The sequence below is a fragment of the Eubalaena glacialis genome, chromosome 3, assembly GCF_028564815.1.
Source record: "Eubalaena glacialis isolate mEubGla1 chromosome 3, mEubGla1.1.hap2.+ XY, whole genome shotgun sequence".
In the NCBI taxonomy this organism is placed as follows: domain Eukaryota; kingdom Metazoa; phylum Chordata; class Mammalia; order Artiodactyla; family Balaenidae; genus Eubalaena; species Eubalaena glacialis.
In genome coordinates, this window is record NC_083718.1 from 190,995,894 (window position 1) to 191,021,161 (window position 25,268).

At 44.7% G+C, this 25,268-nt stretch overlaps 1 protein-coding gene across 4 annotated transcripts in view; it reads left to right on the forward strand.

Moving 5' to 3' along the window:
* Positions 1 to 25,268, forward strand: part of NPHP4 (nephrocystin 4) — a 137,249-nt gene that overhangs the window by 52,011 nt on the left and 59,970 nt on the right. For all 4 annotated transcript variants that reach the window (XM_061185072.1, XM_061185073.1, XM_061185074.1 and 1 more), the window contains exon 12: positions 19,009 to 19,191. In XM_061185072.1, the coding sequence (XP_061041055.1) occupies positions 19,009 to 19,191 (183 nt within the window). The remainder of the gene's footprint in view (positions 1 to 19,008; positions 19,192 to 25,268) is intronic.

Below are 25,268 nucleotides of genomic sequence, written 5' to 3' on the forward strand. Positions count from 1 at the left end.
CTGGGGGGAAGTTCGCCGGCTCGGGTGCAACATCCCTGGTGCTGCCACTGGGCGTGGGCAGGGGGTCGGTACAGAGGGAGCCCCTGAGGAGCAGTGGGCCCGGCTCTCCACTCATTTACATTTAGATTGTGTCCCCTCGAGAACGTTAATTACAATTCGCTTGTGATTATAAAGCCTGTGTCCTGACACCTTTATGTCTTACCCGACACTTGATTTTTATTTTTTAACTCGTCACTGAAATGCTTACCCGCTGGCAGGTGGATCCACCACGCGCTGTTGCTTGTGGAGCTCTTGGAATGTGGCTTGAAATAGCTCATCAGTTCTTTTTGATGTGGAGGTTTATCTTAACATGGAATATTAGATTCCGTTTTACTGTCATCAAGTGTACTTTCTTCAGTGTAATCTGGAGAGGAAATGTTCCTGTGTCTGAAATGATTTTCTGCACAAATTACTTGCTGCATGGAACAGTGAGGATGGGTTAGCATTCCGGGGGTGAAAGCCGAATCAGGCGTTCCCACCACAACCAGACTTAGATGTACAGGAGAAAACAAGCCTGATGCTGTCGACATGGGCTCTCGCTCCTTCCCCCAGGAGTGTCCCAGGAGGGGACGCGGCCCACAGGGCCTCCTGCAAGGTCAGGACTCAGCCTTGGAGGGACGGGTCGCAGCTGGCATGCTTCTGCTTCCCTTTGCAGTCCGTTGTGGAGCATGTCTTCGGGTGCATTCAGCTTGCAAATTCCTTTCTCCCTTTTCTTTCCTTTTAAAACACTCTATATGATGGACATTCCAAGTGTAAACAAAAGCAAACCGGATAGTAAAATAAGCCCCAAGGAGCTTCAGCAGTTATCCACTTTGTGGACAGTCTTGTTTTGTCCATACCCTCTTGCACAACCCATTTTGGTTCATTTTGAAGCAAATTCCAGTCATAATTGCATCTGTTTTGATTATTGTAAACATTTCGGCATGTACATTCTTTTCTTTAAGACCTTTTTAATTATAGAGAATTTCAAATATAAAGATAGAAGCGTACGATAAACCAAATGAATGTACCCATTGCCAGTCTCAGAAGTTATCAGCTCATGGCCAGCCTTGTCTCTGCCTTTCTTTTCTGTCCCCATTCCTCCCAGATTATTTTAGAGCAAATCCTAGACCCCGTGTCATTTCCTCTGTGGACAGTGCAGTAGATCTTTCCAAAAGATGGGGGTAAAACTTCCCTGCAATACCATTGTCACACCTCAAAAACTAAAACAAAGTTCTCGGTATCATCAGGCACCCAGCCTGCCTGGGTGTATGTTTTAAGTATTTTCCTTAATCAGAAATAGACCTTTGTGAGACTGTTCACTTTCAAGTGTTTATCTAGATCAGCGAGAGGCCACCTGGGCTAATAGTGCCTCCAGTTTATACCCAGTCACCTGAGTCTCAGAGGATTTTTTTGGTCCTGAATATTTTGGTAGTCATTAGACACAAACTAGAAAAAAGTTTTGAGAAGACACACCCCTTGTTTGTAATCTCTTAGCCAGAACGACTAAAGCCTTTGTGATTTGTCTTTGGGTTAAGTGTTCTTTTGATCCAGACAACGTACCTTCTAGAAACTTGAGTTCATGGGGACAGTGCACCCACAGCAGATGGCCCGTTTGGAAATGCCGTGAGCTTTGCAAGTGTGGCCTCCAGAAATGTTTGCTGTTTGAATAAAGCTGATAAAGCAAACTGCCTAGAACATAAGAGTGACGTGGAAAGAAGGTAGCTGTAAAAATAACTAGACCCAGTGTCCTTTGCTGCGTTTTTATGTCAGAATAAGTCCAGATCGCCGCGGGGCTGCCAGGGGTCAAACGAGCTCTTTTCTGGGGAGTAACATAGCAAAATAACCCTCTCCCGCATCTCTGGGAGGTAAAACTCTAATTTATTTATATATTTGCTAGTATTCTTTGAACAAAACAAGTTCATATAACAGAGATTTGAGTACTTAACATAGGTATCATGCCTGGATTTACTCTGAAAATTACATAAATTTAAACTTTCTAGAACTTGGAAATACAGATGTCTTGAGGGTTCTCTGGAGAGCTTTCAAAATAACCCCGCCTTGGGCCCTGGAGCGAAGTCCGTGTCCTGATTGAGTCACCTTGCAGCTGTACACACATTGCAGCCATACATCTCGCTGTGCTGCAGCTTGAGGCTGTCACCATCCGAGTCCCCCCAGAGCGGGCAGGACCTGCTGAGTTTCCGACTGTCTGCTTAGGTGGAGGTTGCTAAAGAAGAGGGAATTGGTGCAGAGTCTTCTATTTTGTCCTGAATGTTGGGTTTCCCTTGTGGTTTTAAGAAAGATAACAACTCAATTTTTTTTTTTTTTTTTTTTTTAATATTTCAGCTTACTTTTTTTTTTTTTTTTTAAACTTTGGGTTTATTTTATTTATTTATTTATTTATTTATGGCTGTGTTGGGTCTTCGTTTCTGTGCGAGGGCTTTCTCTAGTTGTGGCAAGTGGGGGCCACTCTTCATCGCGGTGCGCGGGCCTCTCGTTATCGCGGCCTCTCTTGTTGTGGAGCACAGGCTCCAGACGCGCAGGCTCAGTAATTGTGGCTCACGGGCCTAGTTGCTCCGCGGCATGTGGGATCTTCCCAGACCAGGGCTCGAACCCGTGTTCCCTGCATTGGCAGGCAGATTCTCAACCACTGCGCCACCAGGGAAGCCCTCAATTTTTAAAAATTGTTTTTTTTTTAATTTGTCTTTTTTAAAAAAGTATTTTTTCATTGAGAAATTCACATAACCTAATATGATTTTTAAAGTGTCCAGTTCAGTGGTTTTCTGACTTACTTTTTTTTTTTTAAATGCCTTTTTTTCTTGTGGGAAAATACACATAAAATTTACCATCTTAACCATTTTAAAGTGTACAGTCAGTGGTATTAAGTACATTCACATTGTTGTACACCCATCACCACCATCCATCCCCATAACTCTTTTCATCTTGTAAAACTGAAGCTCTGTGCTTCAAACAAACTCCCCATTCTCCCCTCCTGCTAGCCCTTGGGAACCATGATTCTACTTTCTGTCTTTATGATTTTGACTATTCTAAGTACCACATGTAAGTAGAATCATACAGTATTTGTCCTTTTGTGACTGACTTATTTCACTTGTATAAGTCTTCAAGGTTCATCCATGTTGTAGCATATCGTAGAATTTCCTTCCTTCTTAAGGCTGAATAATATTCCATTGCATGGATAGACCGCACTTGGGTTGCTTCCATGTTTTAGCTATTGAGAACAATGCTACTGTGACCATGGGTGTATAAGTATCTCTTTGAGACCTGCCTTCAATACTTTTTGTGTATATACCCAAAAGTGGAATTACTGGATCATATGGTAATTCTATTTTTAACTTTTGAGGAGGCACCATTCTGTTGTCTACAGTGGCTACACCATTTTACATTCCCACCAACAGCCCACGTCCTTGCCAATGCTCACTGCTTTCTATTTTTTGGATAGGAGCCATCCTAATGGGTGTGAAGTAGTATCTCATTGTACTTTTGATTTGCATTTACCTAGCGATTAGTGATGTTGACCATCTTTTCATATGCTTGTTGGCCATTTGTGTGTCTTATCTGGAGAAATGTCTAGGTTTTTTGCCAGTTTTTTATTGGGTTGTGGAGTTTTCTGTATATTTTGCATATCAATCCTTTATCAGATATACGATTTGCAAATATTTTCTCCCATTCTGTGGTTTCCCTTTTTACTCTGTTGATATTCATTTCACTTCCAGCCTGTATGTGTCTTTGGTTCTCAGGTGGGTCTCTTATAGACAGTGTATAGTTGGATCATGTGTTTTTATCCATTCTGCCAGTCTCTGTCTTTTGATTGGAGAGCTTAATCCATTTACATTTAAAGTAATTTATGATAAGGAAGGACTTACTTCTGTCATTGTGTTATTTATTTCTATGTGGTTTACAGTTTTTTGTTTTTTTTTTTTGGTCCCTGCATTACTGTTTTCTTTTGCATTTGGTTGATTTTCTTTGAAGTGAAATGTTTAAAGTCCTTTCTCATTTCCTTTTGTGTATATTCTGTAGCTCAGTTCTTTGTGGTTATGGGGACTACATTTAGCATCCAGAAGTTATAACACTAATTTGAATTTGTACCACCTTAATTTCAATAACATACAAAAACTCTGTTCATTTGTAGTACCATCTCCCACCCTTTTGGTTGTTGATGCCACAGTATTACATCTTTATACACTGTGTGCCCAAAACATAAAATAATAATGCTTTTCAATGTGTTATTCTCTTAAATTATGTAGAAAACAAGATATGGAGTTACAAACCAAAGTTGTAGTAGCTTTTACACTAATAATTTGTTTTTTTCCTTTATATGTATTAGTGTTTTAAATCATGTAGACAACATAAAGAGCAGTAACAAGCCATTGTTTCAATAATATTAGCTTTTATAATTGTCCATATATTTACCTTCATTGAGATCTTTTTTTTCCCATATGGCTTTGAGTTACTGTCTAGTGTCCTTCCATTTCACGCTGCAGGACTCCCTTGAGCATTTCTTGCAAGCAGGTCTAGTGATAATGAACTCCTTCAGCTTTTGTTTATCTAGGTATGTCTTAATTTCTCCCTCACTTTTGAAGGAGAGTTTTGCCAGATATAGGATTCTTGGTTGACAGTTTTGTTTTCCTTCTAGCACTTTGGTATGCTGGCTCACTGTCTCTGGCCTCAAGTTTCTGATAGAAATGTGCTGATAATCTTACTGAGGATCCCTTGTGTGTGACAGTTTGCTTCTCTCCTTGCTTTCAATTTTTGCTCTTTGTCTTTGACTTTTGAAAGTTTGATTACAGTGTATCTCAGTGTGGATCTCTTCAGGTTCATTGAGCTTCTTGGATGTTTATATTCATGTCTTTCATCAAATTTGGGAGGTTTTCAGCCATTATTTCTTCAGATAGTCTCTCTGCCCCTTTCTCTCGCTTGTCTCCTGGGGCTCCCATGATGCGTATATTGGTCCAGTTGATAGTGTCCCATAGGCCCTTAAGTTCTTTCTGCTTTTTTTTCAATTTTTTTTCTTTTTCAGACTCAGTAATTACCATTGTTCTATCTTCACGTTCATTGATTCTTCCTTCTGCATGTTCAAATCTGCCTTTGAATCCCTCCAGTGAATTTTTCATTTTTGGTTATTGTAATTTTCAGCTCCAGAATTTCTTTTTAGGTTTTCTGTCTCTTTATTGATATTTCCATTTTGTTCATACAGAGTTTTCGTGATTTTCTCCACATCTTCCTTTAGTTCTTTGAGCATCTTTAAGACAGTAGTTTTAAGGCCTTTGTCTAGTATATCTACCATCAGGTCGTTTTCAGGGACAGTTTCTGTTGATTTATTTTTTCCTTTGAATGGGCCATACTTTTCTGTTTCTTTGTATGCCTTGTGCTTTTGTTTTTGTTGTTGAACGCTGGACATTTGGGTCTAATAATGTGGCAACTCTGGAAATCAGATCTGCCCATACCCCAGCGTTTGCTGTTTTTTATTATTATCCTTTTTTTTTTTTTTTTTTTGATTGCTGTGGGCTTTCTGTGTGCTGAGGATCATCCAGAGGTATAAACTTAAGTTCTTCTCAGGTCTTTTCTGAGCCTGTGCCTTTCCCTGGGCATGCATGGTCACTTTCTAATTTTCCACATATGTGCAGTTGTTTTTGAATGTCTGAATCTTTAATGTCTGGCTCCCAAAAGAGGAAAAAGAAAAATGAAGGTGGAAAAGGCTCTGAGCCTTCAAATCCTCTGCAGCTGGAGGGAAGGTGCAACAACACTGGTGCATTCCCCTTTCCTGTACCTCTGTGATCAGAAGCAGCAATCAGAGCATAGACGGGTGGGTTAGGGAGGGTGGGAGGGAGATGTAAGAGGGAGGGGATATGGGATATAAGTATACACATAGCTGATTCACTTTGTTATACAGCAGAAACTAACACACCATAACTAAATCAATTATACTCCAATAAAGATGTTAAAAAAAAAAATCAGAGCATGGATACCCAGTCTTTAAAGGAGGGGGTCTTTTTTCCCACCCTGGTTCCCACAAGCTGTGCACAGGCTGTCCTAGGAACATGGGCACAGCTGCCTGCCCCCTGGCTGGGGTGGGGGTGGGGAGCTGCTGCTGGGCTAAGAGCTGAATTTGCCCCCAGTTGACCACAACTTACTGTCCAGTTCTTCCCCTGGAGGTTGCAAGCCTTCAGTAGTCTCCCAGTAGTCTTCCAAAATAGTTACAACAGACAGTTCTGCCAGAGCAGGTGTTGTCCAGTGGGGAGAGATTCCTGGTGTCTCCTGCTCCGCCTTCTTTGCAGGATCCTCTCCTGACTGACCTTTTGAAGTAAGTTTCTCTTTGTCTCCATCACTTCTTTGGTTTAGCTCAATTCTACACAGTCCCAAATCTCATAAATTACGGATCTTCATCATGGTTTGGTTCTGCCCCAGGAGTTTAAGGTGTGCTGCATCTAACATCTCTGACCTTAGTGCATCGTTCGGTATTTCTCACCCAAGGTGGAACAACTCTCCTTTAATTCAGTGATATGAGCCCGGTAACGCTGCCTTGGGCGGAGCTGCCTCTCATTTCCCCATTGATGGTGTTTCCTTGGAGAGAATGAGGAAACGGCTTCCACTCCAGGCCCAAATGAGATGCTGGGATGGCAGCCCTGCCTCGCTTGTTTGTGGTTCCTCCTGCTCTGTTGACTTACAGGTCTCTGGTTAAACATGGAACTGGTGTTCCTCTTTTATTTCTTCTGGAGATAATACTGATGATAGTAGGCTGTCACAGGTGAAAATGCTCCTGTAATTGTCCCCTCCTTCTAACACCTTCTAACACTTGTCAGGTTTTCACTTTGGGAACCAGCTGAAGGTTCCTTGCTCAAGTCGATTCCTCACACGGCTTCAGGAAATGATCTGGAGGAATCCCCCGTCCGTTATTAATTTGGTGATTGCTCAGGATATTGGTATGCGATGCACAGAAGCTTCCGTATTCTGTGGCATCCTTCCTTTTCTCTTGCAGCACCCCACCCGTAATCTCTGCTTTCCTGCTCAGGCAGTGTGCTTAGTTGGGGTGGGTGCATCTTACATCCTGTAGATCAGAAAAAGGCCGATGCCTCCCACTCCTGGGAGCGAGGCAGGTGGAGTCATTCTGGGCGCAGGTGACGAAGAGCCTGTATAACTGCTGGACTTCCAGGGGCCACTTCTTTGGTGCAAATGCACGTCTCTGTAGGCGTGTGAGTTGAGACTCTTATGGTTACTAGAAACAGAAACTCGGTTCAGTCCAGCTTAAGCAACAGAAAGCGACTCTCTTGGCTCTTAGATCTGGCAAGTTGAGGAAGGGTCTGGTCTCAGGCACTTCAGGGGCTCACGTGATTGTTTTGTTCTTGAAGTAAAGCTTACCTTTGGTGACCTGTACAGGTCTACGCTTACTTCTGTGAGTTCTGACTAGTATCACCTGTGTCTCCCCCACCGCTTCCAAGGTGCAGAACCTCTCTACTCTTCCAGAAGTCCGCTCCTGTCCCTCCCAGGCAGTTCCCACCCCCTGTCAGCAATTGCTGGCTTGGTTTTTATCTTTAGAAACTTCATTAATTTTCTGTGACTGCTTACCAAATTACCACAAATTTGATAGGGTAAAACAATGGATATGTATTCTCTCATAGTTCTGGAGGCCAGAAGTCTGGAGTCAGTATCACTGGGCTGGAAACAAGGTGTGGGCAGGGCTGTGCTCCCTCTGGAGGCCGCAGGGGAGGCTCCTTCCTGCCTCTTCCAGCTTCGGGGGCTGCCGGCAGTCCTTGGCTGTGGCCCCATCCCTTCACTCTTTCAGGCCTGCATCTTCACCTCTCTGCCGCTCCGTGTTGGCACGGCCTGCTCCTCGGTGTGTGTCTCAAACCCCCCTCTGCCTCCCTCTAATAAGGACACTCGTGACTGCATTTAGGGCCAGTCAGATAGTCCAGGATGACCTTTCCTTCCCAAGATCCTCAACTTAATCCCATCTGAAAAGATCCCTTGACCTTACAAAGTAATATTTACGAGTTCTGGGGATTAGGGCCTGATATCTTTGGGGGCCATTATTCAGCCCACTACAACCACGGATGGGTTTTTCCTATTTTTGAACTTCATCTAAATGGAATAACGTAGAATATGCTTTATGTGTCTGGATTTCTCCCATCCAGCATAATGGTTTGGACATTCACTCATGTGGTTCATTCATTTTTTTATTTTAAATTTTAAAATTTATTTATTTGTTTATTTTTGGCTGTGTTGGGTCTTCTTTGCTGCACACGGGCTCTCTCTAGTTGTGGTGAGTGGGGGCTACTCTTTGTTGTGGTGCACGGGCTTCTCATTGTGGTGGCTTCTCTTCTCGCGGAGCACGGGCTATAGGCATGCATGCTTCAGTAGTTGAGGTACGTGGGCTCAGTAGTTGTGGCTCGCGGGCTCTAGAGCACAGGCTCAGTAGTTGTGGTGCACGGGCTTCGTTGCTCCGTGGCATGTGGGATCTTCCCGGACCAGGGCTCAAACCCGTGTCCTCTGCATTGGCAGGCGGATTCTTAACGACTGCGCCACCAGGGAAGTCCCGGTTCATTCATTTTTATTGCTGAGTTTTCTGTCCTATGAATTTGTTTCTTCGTTTTTCAGTTGGTGGGCTTTTCTACTTTATGAATGGAGCTGCCCGAAACATTCTTGGGCGAGTCTTTTTATGGACGTATATTTTCATTTCTCTTTGGTAAATACTGTGGAGCAGAGTTGCTGGGTCACAGATAGATGTGTGCTTTCTTTTTAAGCCATGCCAGCTTTTCCACGTGGTTGCACTAGCGCCGTTTGAGAGCTTAGTTTCTCCACATGCTCACCAGCATTTGATTTTGCTTGTCATTTTAATTTTAGGCACTTTAGGGGTTGTGACTGTGGCTTTACTTTGCATTTCCTTGGTGACCAGTGATACTGTGTACTTGTTTGTGTGTTTGTTGGCCGTTCCTAATCTGCCTTTGTCAAGTGGTCATTCCATTGTTTTGGGTTGTTTGCCTTTTTTGTTGCGTGGATGGGTGTTTCTTTTATATATTTTGGATATAAGTTCTTTGTCAGATACATAGATTGTGAATATTTTCTCAGTCTGTGGCTTGCCTTTTCATTTTCTTCACACTGTTTTTTTTCTTTAAAGGCATAGTAGGACCTTATTTTGTTCTGTCAAAAACTTTTTATTTTATTTCTTTAAAAACTTACAGACAAGTTGCAGAAATACAAAAAAATACTAGTTTAGTCTTGGTCCAATTTCACTGACTGATTACATTTGCCCCATTTGCTTTATTTGCACTCGCTTGCTCATGTTTCCTCCCTCCCTCCCCGTGTGTGTGTGTGTGTGTGTGCGCGCGTGTGCGCGTGTGTGCATGTATGTAGACTCACACACGTATTTTTTCTGAACCACTTGAGAGTAAACTGCAGACATCATGCTCCTGACTCCTAAATGCCTCCGTGCCTCCTCAGGATTGAGGGTGTCCCCTGTGTAAGCACAGTGCAGGGGTCAACCTCAGTTCACTTAGCATCAACTCCACGCCCCCATCTCCCATCCACCTTTCGGTTCTGCCCATGCGTCCAGCCGTGTCCTTTGCAGTGTTTCTCTCAGTACAGGACCCAGTGCAGGATCACATGGTTCTGTGGTCTCCTTCAACCTGGGTCAGCTCCACGGCCTTTCTTTGTCTTTTTAAGACTTTATTTTTTATGCCATATTCTCCCTCCTTTAAAAAATGTCCTAGAGAGGAAGATCCTAATTTTGGATTTGCTGATGTTCCCTCCTGGTGGAGTCGGGTTGTGCATCCCCGCTGGACACTGTGTGAGGCGTGTCCCCAGGGTCTTATGCCCACAGGTGCAGGTGCATGGTGTCCATCTGAACCTCACTGGCCTTGTTAACTTTGGTCGTCTGGTTGGGTGTTGTGTGATGTCTCCACTGTGGAGTTACTGTTTTTCTCCTTGCAACTAATAAGCAGACCGTGGGGAGGCTCTTTAAGCTGCGCAGATACCTGCTCCGTGTCTGAGTGTCCCCCTAGGTTGGCATCCATCGCTGCCTCTCTCAGAAGCATGATTTCCAACCCCAGCCTTTCCCCCACATGGCTTTCTACTGCCCAGAACCTTCCCTTCTCCCCCGCGGATGGATGGATTGATTGATTCGGCCATTGAGTCCATATTGGTATGGACTTCTGGATCCCTATTTTTAAAATGACCACCCCTAATTATTTTTGGTGTTCAATTTGTCCCATACTTAGCTAGAGTCCCTTCAGGCTGTGTCCCTGTGACATCCCCCGTCATGTTTTGTTTTTTGAGCGTTTTCTGGCTTGCTGGCAGAAGATGCTTCGGGCTCATCTTGCCTCTTCCCTGTTCCAGCTCTGGAATCAGCCATTTATGTGGGGAGCTGTGGTTTCCCACCTCTTCCTTTTTCTAAAACCCTTTTTATTTTGGGAAAGTTTTAGATTTACAGAAAAACAGCGAAGATAGTACAGAGAGATCCCATATACCCATTCCCAGTTTCCCCTATTATTAACGTCATTAGGATGGTACATTTGTCACACCTAATGAACCAGTATTGATGCATTGTTACTAACCGAAGTCCATACTTTAGGTAAGTCGAATTTCCTTACCTAATGTCCTTTTCTGCTCCAGGACCCCATCCAGGAGGCCACATGACATTTAGTCATCATGTCTCCTTAGGCTCTTCTGGACTGTGACGGTTTCTCAGACTTTCCTTGGTTTTTGATGAGCCCTGGCTCTTTTTAAAGGGGAATGTGTTAGAATCCAGGTCTGGGCTCTGGGATTGTCTTTGTTTCTAAGCCCGCTCAGTGGACAGAGCTAGGACAGTTTACATACGGAAACACACATGCACGTATATGCGCACACACAGGTACACACGCATACACATACTTAGACGCACACACATGTACACGCATCCGCGTGCATGCACACAGCTTAGGAATTGAGCTGCTGCTGAGCCCCAGCCACCTGGCGGGGCGCCCCAGGCTTCACCTTCCACGTTTGCCCCTCTCCTTCCACAGAGAAGCCTGGCTCCCAGTGCCGTCCGCATGGCAACTCGCTTGCTCAATTCTAGGATGCACCTAAAGTAACGTCAGAGTAGCTTCACCCAGACAGCTGTCAGAAACAAACCTACCAGGCAGAGTTCAGGGTTCGTTAGCGGCCGAGACCCAGGGGAGCAGCCAGTGTTGTCCTGGGTCCCTTGGCTCGGCCCCTTCTGTGTGTTCACGCTGTTCACCTGAATGCAGTCGGGTCCTTCTGTTTCTCTTTGCTTTCAGTTTTATAGTTATTTCCCCTGCCCGTCCTTATTGAGTTAGTTTTATTTTTTGAATATAAAGAACACAAATACAGTTTTGAAAGTCCAAGTTCTACCGAAAGGTGGTCTGAGAAGAGTCTCCTGGTGGGAACCAGCTCTGTTGCTTGGAGCCCCTCCTTCCTGGGCTGCTTTGTGTGAATATCACAGATGTGTGGGTGTTGACTCAGCTCCCCTTTACACACGGGGTGGGGGGGGGAGCAGACGTGTGCGTGGGCCTTGCGGCTCGTTGCGTCTTCTCCCCGGCCCAGCTCACCCTGGCAGTCCCACCCGGCAGTCCCGCCTGCATCTTCTCCCCGGCCCAGCTCACCCTGGCAGTCCCACCCGGCAGTCCCGCCTCCTTTTTCCAGCTGCACTTGCTCCATTGTACTCTGCAGTTTATTTGCCCGATTACCTATATTTGGATATTCAGATAGTTTCCAGTATTTTGCAGCTGTTAAGTGATGCTGAGATGAATGGTCTTGTGCGTGTGCACTTTTGTATTGTAGGAGGGGCACCTTCAGGGTGAGTTCCTAGAAGTGGGTTTGCTGGATTGGAGGTTAAATGTATATATTGTGTTGTTATCTGTTGTCCAGTTTCTCCAGAGGGGTGGCACGCTGTTCTGTTCTCTCTGGCAGTGTACCGGGGGACCTGTCTCCCCACTGGCTCACCAATAGTTGCATCATCAAGCTTTTGAGTTCTGCTAATCTGATGGGCAAGAAATGGTATCACAGTAAAGTTGAATTTGCATTTCTCTGATATAAATGAAGTTGAACGTGTGTTCATATGTGTGTGAGTTGTCTATTCATGTCTTTTGCCCATTTTTCTGTAGTGCTCTTGCACCTTGTCATCAAACGTTAAGAGCTCTTTGTATGTTAAGGATATTTTCTCGCTTTATCTGAGACATATATTGCAGATATTTTCTCCCAGTTTTGTCATTTGTCTTTTTATTCCCCTCGTCCCTGATTTTTTTGGGCCACGTGTCTTAGTCTGCTCAGGCTGCTGTAACAAAATGCCACATATTGGGTGGCTTAAACAACAGACACGTATTTCCCGCAGTTCTGGAGGCTGGAGGTCCAAGATCAAGGCGCCTGCAGATCTGGTTCCTGGTGAGGCCTCTCTTCCTGGTTTGTGGACACCACCCTCTCGCTGTGTGCTCATGTGGCCTTTCAGTGGTGTATGTGTGTGGAGGGAGAGGGGGAGCTCTCTTTTTCTCTTCTTATAAGGGCACTAATCCCACCATGGGGGCCCCACTGTCATGACCTCATCTAAACCTAAGTACCTCCCAAAGGCCCACCTCCAGATGCTATCACTTTGGAATTAGGGCTTAAGTGTATGAATTTTGGGGAACACAAACATTCAGTCCATAACATCATGTAAACTTTAAAATTTTTTGATGTAGTCAAATGTATCAGTCTTTTCTTTCATTGTATCTGGATTTTGAGTCGTAGTTAAAAAGCCTTTCCCTACTCCTATAGAAGAATTTATCCGTGTTTTCTCCTGGTACGTGTATAGTTTCAATTTTTATGTTTAGATCTCGTTTGTGGTGTGAGGAATGGATCTAATTTTATCTTTTTCCAGTGGCCATCCAGTTGTCCCGATACTACTTATTAAAAAGTCCTTCTGTGCTGCAGTGATTTAAGATGCCTCTTAGTCATATGCTAGATCTCCATTTCTACTTGCATCTGCTTCTAGACCCTGCCCGTGGCCGCTCTGTCTGTTTCTGTGCTGGGACCACAGCGTCTTGGCAGGGGCCCCGAGGCTGCCGGGTCTCTGGGTGGCGGGTGCGGCCTGCAGCCCCTCCCCGTCCTGGCTCTTACTGCTCTTCCCACGTTTGCTTTTCCCGAGGAACTTCAGCATCAACAGGTCTAGCTCCATAAAGAGAGCTCGTTGGCATTTTTATTGGGATTGCATTCAATTTATTAATTTGTGATGTCCTAACCAGGAAGAGGGGAAGTCTTCCTGTTGGTCCACTTCTGTTTTTGTGTCTTTCAGGAGTGATTTTAAATATAGGTTTACAATGTAGATTTTAAACAGTTGAACAGTTCTTACTAAGTTTATTCACAGATATTTAATTTTTGCGCTGCCCTTGTAAGTGGGATTTTCTCTTTCATGTGTTCTGGATCTTCTTTTCTTGTGGACAGTCATTAAACAGTTTTTTTTCTTTTTTACCAGCACTTTATATAGCTTTTGTCATGTACCTCACTGTTTTTTAAATTACACTTTATTTTGACGTCATTACAGATTCACATGCTGTTGTAAGAAATAAGCAGAGAGATCCCACGTCCTCTTTACCAGTTGTCCCCAATGGTAATGCTGTTTTTTGGTTTCAAGTCCAGCTGGCCGACTTTTTCTTTCAGGTCTTGCATCCTCCGCACGGCCTCAGCCTGGCTGGCGTGGAGGCTCTTCCCCTCCGTCCCTCTCCCCTGCGTTCCCTCGCCTGCCCTGCATGTTTCTCTGTTGCCCGCTTCTCTCCCGCTGTGCTCAGGATTTCATGGTGCCCTAGGGGTTGCGGTAGGCATGGCAGCAGACAGCTTCAGACTTACTTCTTCCCCGGGTGGTGACTCCGAATGCAAGCGAGCTGCCTTCTCCTGAGACCCCCCCTAGGAACCCCTCATAGAAAGGCTAGGGCTGGCCTCAGTGCATCCCTTCCCTGTAGTAGCCGTTATTCCAGGCCATGGAGTTCCCTGTTGACCTGCACTGGGGTCATGGCCCCGTGCAGCAAAGGTGCCCACAGGAAGGGATGCCAGGCTACCAAGCCTGAGCCCCAAGGTCACGGGCTCTGTAGGACCCAGTGGGAGATGCAAGGAGGGAAGCAGACCCCGGCAAGGGCCCGGTTCTCCAGAGGAAGCAGATACGAAGTCCCTGGAGTGCCCCTGCTCTGGCTGCTGGGCTGCAGACTCCGAAGGGCAAGAGGCTGCACGCCCGTCCACCTCACCAGCCACGGCCCCAAACTCATGACGGATTCCCTGTTGCTTCTTTCAGCTCTTGTTGAGTTGATATCTTTTTTGCAAAGAGGACCAGAGTGTTATGAGCCCTTTAGCCAGTATGAAGAGTAATTCTAGGTTTACAACTTTCTTAAAACCATACCCCTGTTGTTCTTCATTGCTCATGTGTATGTTTAAAAATAATTACTGTACTCTGTAGAATGAAATGAAAATATTGCCTGCCAAATGATTACTGTGCTTTTAAATGACTCTGCATATACTGTGTCGTATATGGGCAGCTTAAACGACTTTAATTATATGTCGTTAGGTTTCCTTTTCCACCCTGAATATGTATGAAGGAAATCAGTCTGCAGCAGCTGCCGTGTTCTCTGTATGTCTGAGTTGGAAAAGCTTTTGGCGTATTATCGATCCATTTCTGGAAGGAATGACTTTGGGCTGATGGTATGTGGTTTGTGAGCCTTCGCTTTGCCCGGTGGTCCTGGGTGCCTCGTGCTCCTTGGCAGGAAGGAGGGGGGAGATTCCGGCTCTGGATGCCTGTTTCTCTCCTAACTCTTCCCCTTGTGTGTGTTTCAGGCTCTCGGGCCTTGCGAGGTTCACCTCAGTGGCCAGGAACCCAGTGTCCTCTCAGGAGGATGCGGGTAACAAGTCATCTTAACCTTGTGTGTTGCCTGTGGCCCAGCTCTGAGACCTCAGAGCCGCCGGATGCCAATGTGGACCGGCCCGGCTCGTAGGTGGGTGCATGCTCCTTGGTCTGTGCCGCTGGGCTGGGCCTTGGCCCTCCCTCCGTGGACAGCATTCGCGGACGATGCAGAGGGTCACATGGGCCAGTGCATGTGATGGACACCCCAGAACAGACCTGTGCCTGGCCCAGGCCGGGCTGCCTTCTGCCCCATTCCTCCATCTGTCCCGTGCTTCCTAAATCTCTCTCTGTGACTCTCGGTCACCACAGCCTCTGTGATGGGTGTGCTGTCGGGGACATTTGGACACGTTCTGACACAACAGTTTGCTTTTCTCATTTGTGCTCACCAGGGGCCCCAGCGTGGCTGCCCGCATCCAGGGTCTGGCCCTCGGGCCCAGCTCTGTCTCGGGAGGTGGCCTCAGGGCCAGGGGACCTCCCCCAACCCCATGGGTTCCCTGTCACCTCTGCAGTGTGTTTCTGGGCCTTGGGCTGCGGTGACCAGAGTTAGCATGGAGGGGGCTCAGTGGGTGACAGGGGCCCCCGGCAGGAGGAATTAGGTCTCACTGAAGATCTAAAAGAAAATCAACCTCGTGAAATAACCTGAAGTTTTACCTGCCGCGAAGGGATTTCTGAGTTGGTCTGAGGACAGAGGCCGAGGGGGTTCCTCCTGGGGCGGCCTGAACAAATCGCCACAAACTACTTGGCTTAAAACAACAGACATTTATTCTCTCTCAGTCAGTTCTGGGTCCAGAATCTGCTGGGCCAAAATCGAGGCGTCGGGAGAGCCTTGTTCCTTCTGGAGGCTCGGGGGAGGATCCTTCCTGCCTCTTCTAGGTTTTGTTGCTGGGCTGTTAAAACAAAGTGTGGGAAGTGGATGTTTGTGTAACTGACAGCTGCCTTACACAGAGGAGTGCTGTGCAGACTGAGGACGAGAAAATCAAAAGGTGTGTGAAACCGAAGCTGGGCATCAGTCACCGCATTTGAAAGGTTAAGCCAGAAGGGGTTGCACAAATAGCATGAAAATGGGGGCACGTGTTTTATTTTCATTTTGATCCTGTAATAAACTTATGAATTTTTTGGGAGACGGCTGTTTGCAAACGCAGTCTAGGTAGTATTGAATCCTTATAGTTTTTTTAGTGGCCAGTTTTGCTAATACATTTATAATTTATTTTTAAAAAGCAATAGACTTATATCAACTTTTCCCTGATACACTGTAGTTGTTCAGTACCGTTTTATCCTGTCAGTGGCTAACGGGATGGGAAGGGCAGACCGCCGCCGTCTTTGTATTTGACAAACATTGAAAGTTATGGCACAGAATCAGACTCTTAGGATTCTTAACTTGGCTGATTCTTTGCTTGTACTTCCAGGATGTGGGTTGTTTTTTTCTCATTGAGTTGACAGGGACCCAAATCCTTGCTCATGTGGTGGTATCCTAACCCATGGTCTGAAGTTTGGCTCCAGTAAAGAATCAGAATAAGCTGAAGTGGGTGGTGTGAGGTCCAGTTACGAGGGGGCCTCAGGAAAGAGAGATTAATTCACAACCAGACACTGATTCTGGATGTTCCCCCACGTGGATATAAAGGATATAACGGGATGGGATATCATCTGGAACAGTCTGGGAACACTGACTTGGATGAAATACACGCTTCCTGTTCTGTATTGGGGTCCCCTCGTGCACGCCCTCTGCTGTGGTTTGAGCCAGTTGGCCATCAAGCCGCCTGTGCTGGATTCCAGCCAGAGTCCTTTTGTGTGTGTGTGTGTGACGATCTGCCCTTTACCTGAGTGCAGTCAAGTCCTGGCTGTGACAGTGGCACACAGCTCACCCGTGTCCAGCCACATGAGCAGGGTCCGTGGGGAGCCCCGGGCACACCGCTGGAGCCTTCCCTGCCTCCATGGCCCCAGACACAGCTCGGGTCAGAGGGTCCCCGTTGGCATCGCCTTTCCTTTGGGACCATGCTCTGCACCATCACAGGCAGGCTTGGGCTTCCATTCCTTCCGAGAGTCCGAGGCCCCCTCCTTGCAGGCTGTCAGCCTCCCTGTGACCACGGCCTGAGTTTGGGGGCGGCTGGGTTAGTGCGTGCAGCCGGTGGTCAAGAGGGACGGAGGGCCATTGGCTCCCTCGGCTGCCCGGCGACAGTGAGGCGCCACGCGGTCCTTTGCTCTCGTCCTCCCAGGGAGGGAGATGCTGTGGCCACGTTGCATTTTACACCTGCTGCCTTTGGGTGGCTTCTCCGCAGCATTACCACCGAGGCTGGGAATTGTGGGGCAGAGGCGGGCGTGGCTGCTGCCCCGAGTCCCGGCTGTCAGTCTGACTGCGGTTAGTGCCGCTGGGCTCTTGGGGTAGAAAGCGCTGTTCCTGGGCTCCAGTCTCACCTGGTGTCGCCAAGTGCCCCGTGTCCTCTGGCGGCGAAATGGCCTTCCTGGGGGAACCGATGTGCCAGGGAACCTGCAGAATCTGCCATTCAGGGCCTGGGGCAGAGCCGTTGTCTCTGAAGCTGCCATAATGGGGTGGATCACAAGTCTTGCTGCCCAGCCGAGCAGGAATTTCAGGACCCGACCACGGCCCACTCCGAGTTCTGCTTTATTCTTGCTGCTTTTTTTTTTTTTTTGGACCATTTTTAAAGTCTTCATTGAATTTTGCTACAATATTGCTTCTGTTTTATGTTTTGGTTTTTTGGCCGTGAGCCATGTGGGATCTTATCTCCCCGACCAGGGATCGAACCTGCACCCCCTGCATTGGAAGGTGAAGTCTTAACCACATGACCTCCAGGGAAGTCCCTCTTGCTGCTTTTTGAATAAGTGGATGAAAGTGGTTTCTTTAAAACACTACTGAATCAAGCCCTGAAGCCGTATTTGTGAAAATGGCTTTGTTTGAACGTGGAGGCTAATTCTGGGGTGTCCTAGGGTCCTCTTCCCTTGCATCTGGCCAATGATAGAGACAGTGAAAGAAGGAACAGCACGTAACATTCAGCCTGACTGATTTCCTAATTACACATAAGTTACATAGATAGAACATAACATTAGGAGCTGAAACTTTGGGGGAGAAACTGTGTGCTAATAACCCTAAATTGAATATCCGTGTGTATTCTTTTTTTTTTAATTAATTTGTATTGGAGTATAGTTGCTTTACAATGTTGTGTTAGTTTCTGCTGTACAGCAAAGTGAATCAGCTATATGTATACATATATCCCTTCGTTTTTGGATTTCCTTCCCATTTAGGTCACCACAGAGCACTGAGTAGAGTTCCCTGTGCTGTACATTAGGTTCTCATTAGTTATCTATTTTATTTTTTTTATTATTATTTTTTTCATTTTATTTATTTATTTATTTTTGGCTGCATTGGGTCTTCATTGCTGCACGCGGGCTTTCTCTAGTTGTGGTGAGCGGGGGCTACTCTTTGTTGCGGAGCACGGGCTCTAGGCGCACGGGCTTCAGTAGTTATGGCACACGGGCTCAGTAGTTGTGGCCCACGGGCTCTAGAGCGCAGGCTCAGTAGTTGTGGCACACGGGCTTAGTTGCTCCGCGGCATGTGGGATCTTCCCAGACCAGGGCTCGAACCTGTGTCCCCTGCATTGGCAGGCGGATTCTTAACCACTGCACCACCAGGGAAGTCCCTTAGTTATCTATTTTATACTTAGTAGTGTGTATATGTCAATCCCAATCTCCCAATATCCACGTGTTTTCTTCATCATTTTACAACGTGTCTCATCACTAACACAAAGTGCCGTTCCTGGTGTTTTATTCATGGATTTGGGTAGATGTTGGTAAGGCACAGAGTGTTTGAAAACCTGCAGGAAGATCCTACAGGAAGAGGAGGAGTCATAAAGATGGTGTTGGTCTTCAAGAGGGTCCTGGTTAGGGGGGTGGGGTCCCAGAACCGGAGGCTGGCTTCCCTGCTCTCTGTGAGCCACTGAGGTGATGCCGTGTCCTCCTCCTGTGGCGGTTCTTTCTTTTGTGATGACCCCCTGCCTTGCTACACTGCCCTCTAGTGAAATTTTACCAGGAAAGCACTGTTGATTTCCCCCACCCAAGTGGGCTTGGTAATGACTCATGACCGATGTGCTTTGTTTCCATTCCAGGCAGCTTCGGTCACCTCCTTGTCGAACCTGGCGTGTATGCACATGGTGCGCTGGGCTGTCTGGAACCCCGTGCTGGAAGCCAGCTCCGGGCGGGTGATGTTACCTCTACAGGGTGGGATCCAGCCCAACCCCTCTCACTGTCTGGTCTATAAGGTACCCCCAGCCAGCATGAGCTCCGAAGAGGTAAATTGTTAGAGGCTCCGTAAGTATGATTATTTTCTACGAGCTTCTAGCAAGTTCATGCATTTTCAAAATCAGAAGCTGACAAATATGTTTGCTGATGTTTCATGAGCACTGTTTTTTCACATCATGGCTGTGCCCTTAAAAAATAAGTGTGGTTTCTGAGTCATAGTCGGCTGTGAACTCACTGAGGCCGGTTTTATCTGGGGTCTTATAATGTCCCCGGTCATATATCAGTCTCTCAAGGTGACCTGCGGGGCCTGTGACTCTTATTTGTATACATGGTGCCATGAGATCCACTTCTGTGCTTTTTAAAAAGCCCTCTTTTTTTTTAAAATTTATTTTTTATTGAAGTATAGTTGAATTACAATGTTGCGTTAATTACTGCTGTACAGCAAAGTGACCCAGTTAACATATATATACGTACATTTTTTCATATTCTTTCCCATTATGGTTTATCACAGGATATTGAATATAGTTCCCTGTGCTATACAGTAGGACCTTGTTGTTTATCCATTCTAAATACACTGGTTTGCATCTGCTAATCCCAAACTCCCCCCCCAAACCCCCTCCCCCTTGGCAACCACCAGTCTATTTTCTATGTCCCTGATTCTGTTTCTGTTTCATAGATAGATTCATTTGCATCATATTTTGGATTCCACCTATAAGTGATATCGTACAGTATTTGTCTTTCTCTTTCTGACTTACTTCGCTGAGTATGATAATCTCTAGGTCCATCCATGTTGCTGTAAAAGGCATTATTTTGTTCTTTTCTATGGCTGAGTAGTATTCCATTGTATATATGTACCACATCTTCTTTATCCATTCATCTGTCCATGGACAGTTTGCTTCCATGTCTTGGCTATTGTGAATAGTGCTGCTGTGAACATTGGGGTGGATGTGTCTTTTTGAATTAGAGTTTTCTCCAGATATATGCCCAGGAGTGGGATTGCTGGATCACGTGGTAATTTTACTTTTAGTTTTCTGAGGAACCTCTCTACGGTTTTCCACAGTGGCTGCACCAACTTACATTCCCACCAACAGTGTAGGAGGGTTCCCTTAATAAAAAGGCCCTCTTGAAACGTTTGGTGCACTGGGGGCTGTGTCTCGTGTGCACAAGGCTGGGATGGGAGCCGGGCGGTGGGCACTGCCCTGGCTGGTCTTTGTGGCTTGTCACTCACACCCACTGGACCTCAACTCTCTCCAGCTGTGTCTGGAGGGGAGGGACCACCGCAGGACTTAAAAAAAAATCCATTTTGAAAGGAAGCTCTCTCTGATCCCCAGTATAGAAAGCAAATAAAAGTGGGGCAGGGCCAGTGGAAGCGTGTGTGTGTGGGTCTTATCCCCTGGCCTCCACTGGCCTGTTGGCAGCCTTGCGGGGTGGGGAGCAGAGACCTGGGGGCCACAGACACCGTGTGACACCACTGCTCTGGCTGATGTCCCAAGTCCTTCCTGACACTACTAATGGGTTGTGACAGCGTTTTTGCCTGGGTGTGTTGTTTGATTCTTCTGCTGACATTCCTGAAATATACCCACCCTGTCTCGGCAGCACAAGCATGAGGCTTTTAGGACTCAGTTGTCTAATTTTTCTTAGGTGAAGGACCAGACCTGTTCTATCAGTATGTCATCCGTGTGCTGAGTCTAGTGACAAACATTATTTTCTGTGTTATTATTTATGGTTTGGATTATGCTTTGGGAACCTGAATATGGGAGCAGCTGATTGTACAGCTTTTCTTATTATAAGCAATGTCCCTCATTATGGGGCCACATTTTGCTGCATTCCCGCATGGTCTGGTTTGAGCCCTTATCATAAAATTGCCATCAGAAATCCTGAAGCCATTGCCATTTTCTCATTCTCATTCTCTCTCTCTCTCTCTGTGTGTATGTATGTATGTAAATAAATCCTTATTCTGTTTAATTTTAGCCTTCTCATGCCACTACATTTCCTTCGCTTTTTAAGTGTGTAAACTGTATTGGAGCATAAGTGTTGTGAAGGTTTGACTCTCTTAAGGACACAAATATATTAAATACCATCATTTTTCATGAGGAATATCACTTCTAATCAGGGTTTCTCAACCTCAGCACTATTAGCGTTTGGGGCCAGGTAATTCTTTGCTGTGGGTCTGTCCTGGGCGCTGGAAGGTGTCGAGCAGCGTCCCTGGCCTCTTCCCACTAGATGCCAGCAGCATCCCCCCAGTGATGACAGACTGAATGTCTGCAGACATAGCTGAATGTGTTCTTCTGGGGGCACAGTCGCCCCCAGTTGAGGACCACTACTCTAAACAGATATAATTCGCTAAAATAATAAACTACCACTGGTCACAAACTTGATTCACTCTCCTGCTCTCTAAAAGTGCCACTCTGCTTCTTCCTGTATTTCTCATCTCATGTAGCAGTGCCAGCATCTACCCAGTCAGAGGGGTGGAAACCTAGGTAAGCCTGGTCTCTGCCTGTGCACCCGTCAGATCTTTATCTTATTTGTTCATTCAGTGACTTTTTATTGAGCACCTGTATCTGCTCTAATCCCATGGAACTTACAGTTGAGTAGGAGTGGCAGATGTTAAAGAAAAAAGATACATGCTATAAACATCCTATAATTTTTTACTAAGTAAATTTTGTGGTTTATGTTATTATGATTATTTACTGTGAAGGTAAGTAGTGTAATATGATTATGTTTTCCTTCTTAAACAACTCCTGTATTCTTTCCTTGAGCAAATAATTGTCTTTAAAAAAATTAATATCTCCAGAGGCAGCCGCTTTCAACTCTTAGCTGTGACATATGGTATTTACTTTGTTTTCTAAATATTATGCTTCTACTGTTATTTCTTAGTATACCAATTTTAGAAATTGTATATTGTCTTACAGTAATGATAGATGGGAACTTTAGCTCTTTTATACAATCCTGCACTTAAAAAACAACCCCACTCTGTCCCCCCCACTGCTTGGCCTTGCATTCAGGTACTGTTGCCAGAGGTGTGCAGCAGAGTGGGGTCTGGCCAGAGGATTGGAAGGGGAGCCCCAGGAAACTGGAAAGAACTAGGGGGATCTGGAGAGGGAGGAGCTTGGAAAGTACCCCATAAAGTTGTTTAAGAAATGCTGAGCTAACCCCCAGCTTCATGTGCCTGAATCTGACCCTAAACAGCATGTCGCAGACTTTGAGAACTGGACTGTGGATGGAGTTGCCCACTGGGTGGACCACATGCAGGAGAGGCCTTAGTATCACTGCACAGCCTTTGAAAATGGAACTGGTGTTGAAACCACCACCCACAGGAGGCTGGTTGGAAACTGGGGCTTGAACCCAACTGGGTGGATTCCTGACTAAACAAAAATATCAACGTTCTCCATAGGATTTAAACGAGACTCAGAATCTTACAGTGTGATATTCAGAATGTCCATGATACAACCTAAACTTAATTGACAAAGAACCAGGAAAATCTCAATTCGTAAGGGAAAGACATTCAACAGACAGCAATACTGAGGTGACACAAATGTTGGAGTTATCAGACAGAGCCTTTAAAGCAGGCATTATAAAAATGCTCCAGTAAATCGGAGCGAACACTTTTGAAACAAAGGGAAAGATAGAAAGTCTCAACAAAGAGATGGAAGATAAAGAAGAAGCAAATGGAAGTTTTAGAACTGAAAAATAAAATTGCCAAAGTAAAGTATTCGCTAGGTGGACTCAATAGCAGAATGGAGATGACAGAAGAAACAGTCAGTGAACTTCAAGGTAAATCAATAGAATTTATCCAGTCTGAACCACAGAGAGAAAAGTGATTGGAAGACAGTGGACGAAGCCTCAGGGATGTGTGGGGCAGGACCACAAAGGCTAACACCTGTGTCATCAGAGTCCCAGTAGAAGAGAAAGGGTTCTGTGCAGAAAAAACATTTGAAGACACAGTGGCTGAAAACTCCTCTAATTTGGCAAAAGACTTAAACCTACAGATTGAAGAGGTTCAGTGAACCCAGACATAAATGCAAAGAAATCCACAACCAGACACATCATAATCAAACTGCTAAAAAATAAAGACAAAGTCTTGAAAACAGCCATAGAAAAATGATGCATTACTTACACAGAGACAATAATTTGAATATCTGTGGGTTCCTTAGCAGAAATCATGAGGGCCAGAAGGAAATGGAGCAACATTTTAAAAGCAGTAACAGAAAGACCCCAGAACTCAGCATTCTATTCCAGCAAAAGTCCTGCAGGAATGAAGGTGAAATAAAGACTTTCTCAGATGAACTAAAACTAAGAGAATTCATTGGCAGGAGACATGCTCTAAGAGAATTGCTAAAGGAATTTCTTCAGACAGAAGAGAAATGATACCAGATGAAAACTTGGTACATCAGGAATGAAGGAAGAACATCAAAAATGTTAACTATAATATAGTATTCTCCTCCTTTTGAGTTCTTTAAAATATGTTTGATGGTTGAAGCAAAAAGTATAGCAGTGTCTGATAGGATTTTTAAGATATGTAGGTATAATAGGTAAGACAGCTATAATACAAAGGGGGCGGGTAAAGAGACCTGTAGGGTGATAAGGTTTCTACGTTCCACTTGCAGTAATAAAATATAGATTTTGAGTAGATTGTGAAAAGTTAACTATTTACATTGTAAACCCCAGAGCAGTCACTAAAAATAAGATACAAAGAGACAGTGAGAAACCCAATAGATAGATAAAATGGAATAATTCAAAATAAGGCAAGACAGGGGAAACAGGAATGAAAAACATAGGGAACAAATCATAATAAAATGATAGTTCTGAATCCAGGCACACCAATAATTACAGGACATATAAATAGTCTGAACACACCAACGTCAAGACGGAAGTTGTCAGGTGGCATAAAAACTCAAGGTCCAACTGTATGCTGTTTACCAGGAACTCACTTCAAATACAATGATGTAGTAGGTCAAAAGTAAGAGGATGGAAAACCGTTCTGTGCAAACACTATTCAAAAGATAACTGGAGTAGCTATATTAATACCAGACAAAGTAGACTTTGGAGCAAAAGAAATTGCTAGAAATTAAGAGGGATATTACATATCATAAAAGAGTCAATTCACCAAGAAGACATACAATACTAAAAGTGTGTGCATCTAACATAGAGCTTCAAAATGCAAAAAACTAATAGCGCAGAAAGAAGAAATAGAAAAATTAACAGTTGTAGTTGGAGATTTCAACACTCCTCTTGGAGTAAACTATAAACGTGTAGATAGAAAATCACCAACATATAGAAATGAACAATATCATTAAGCATCTGGATCTAAATGACCTTTATGGAACGCTCCACCCAACAACAGCAGGATACACATTCTTTTCAAGTGCACATGGAACATTCACCAAGATAGACCATATCCTGGATCATAAAACAAGCTTTAATTTTAAAAGAACTGAAATTACACAAGGTATATTCTGCAATCATAATGGAATTAAACTAGAAACCAATAACAAAGATAACATAAAAAATTAGAAACACTTGGAAATTGATACACTTCTAAATCCATAAGTTAGAGAGGAAGCCTCAAGAAAATATAGAAGATATTTTGAACTGAACAAAAATGAAAATACAACATATCAGAATTTGTAGGGTGCAGCTAAAGTGTGCTTACATGGAAATTTATAGCGTTAAGTGCTTATATAATAACAGAGAAAAGTCTCAAATCAATAATCTAATCTTCCACTTTTAGAAACTAGAAAAAGAAGAGGAAAATAAACCTAAAGCAAGGCAGAAGAAAGTCAGTAATAAAGATAAGAGCAGAAACTAATAAAACTGAAAACAGAAAAACAATAGAGGAAAAACTAGAGAAAGCCAGTGAAATAAAAAACTGATTCTTTGAAAAGCTCAATAAAATTGACAAACCTTTAACAAGACTGAAAGAGTAAAGAAAAGAGAGGACACAAATTACTAATAATAGGAATGAAAGAAGGGATACCACTACAGACCACACAGGTATGAAAAGGATATTAGGGGAATACTATGAACAACTCTATGCCCATAAGCTTGAAAATTTAGATGAGATGGATCAGTTTGTCTTAAACAACAAACTATCAAAACTTACCCAAGATGAACTAGATAATCTGAG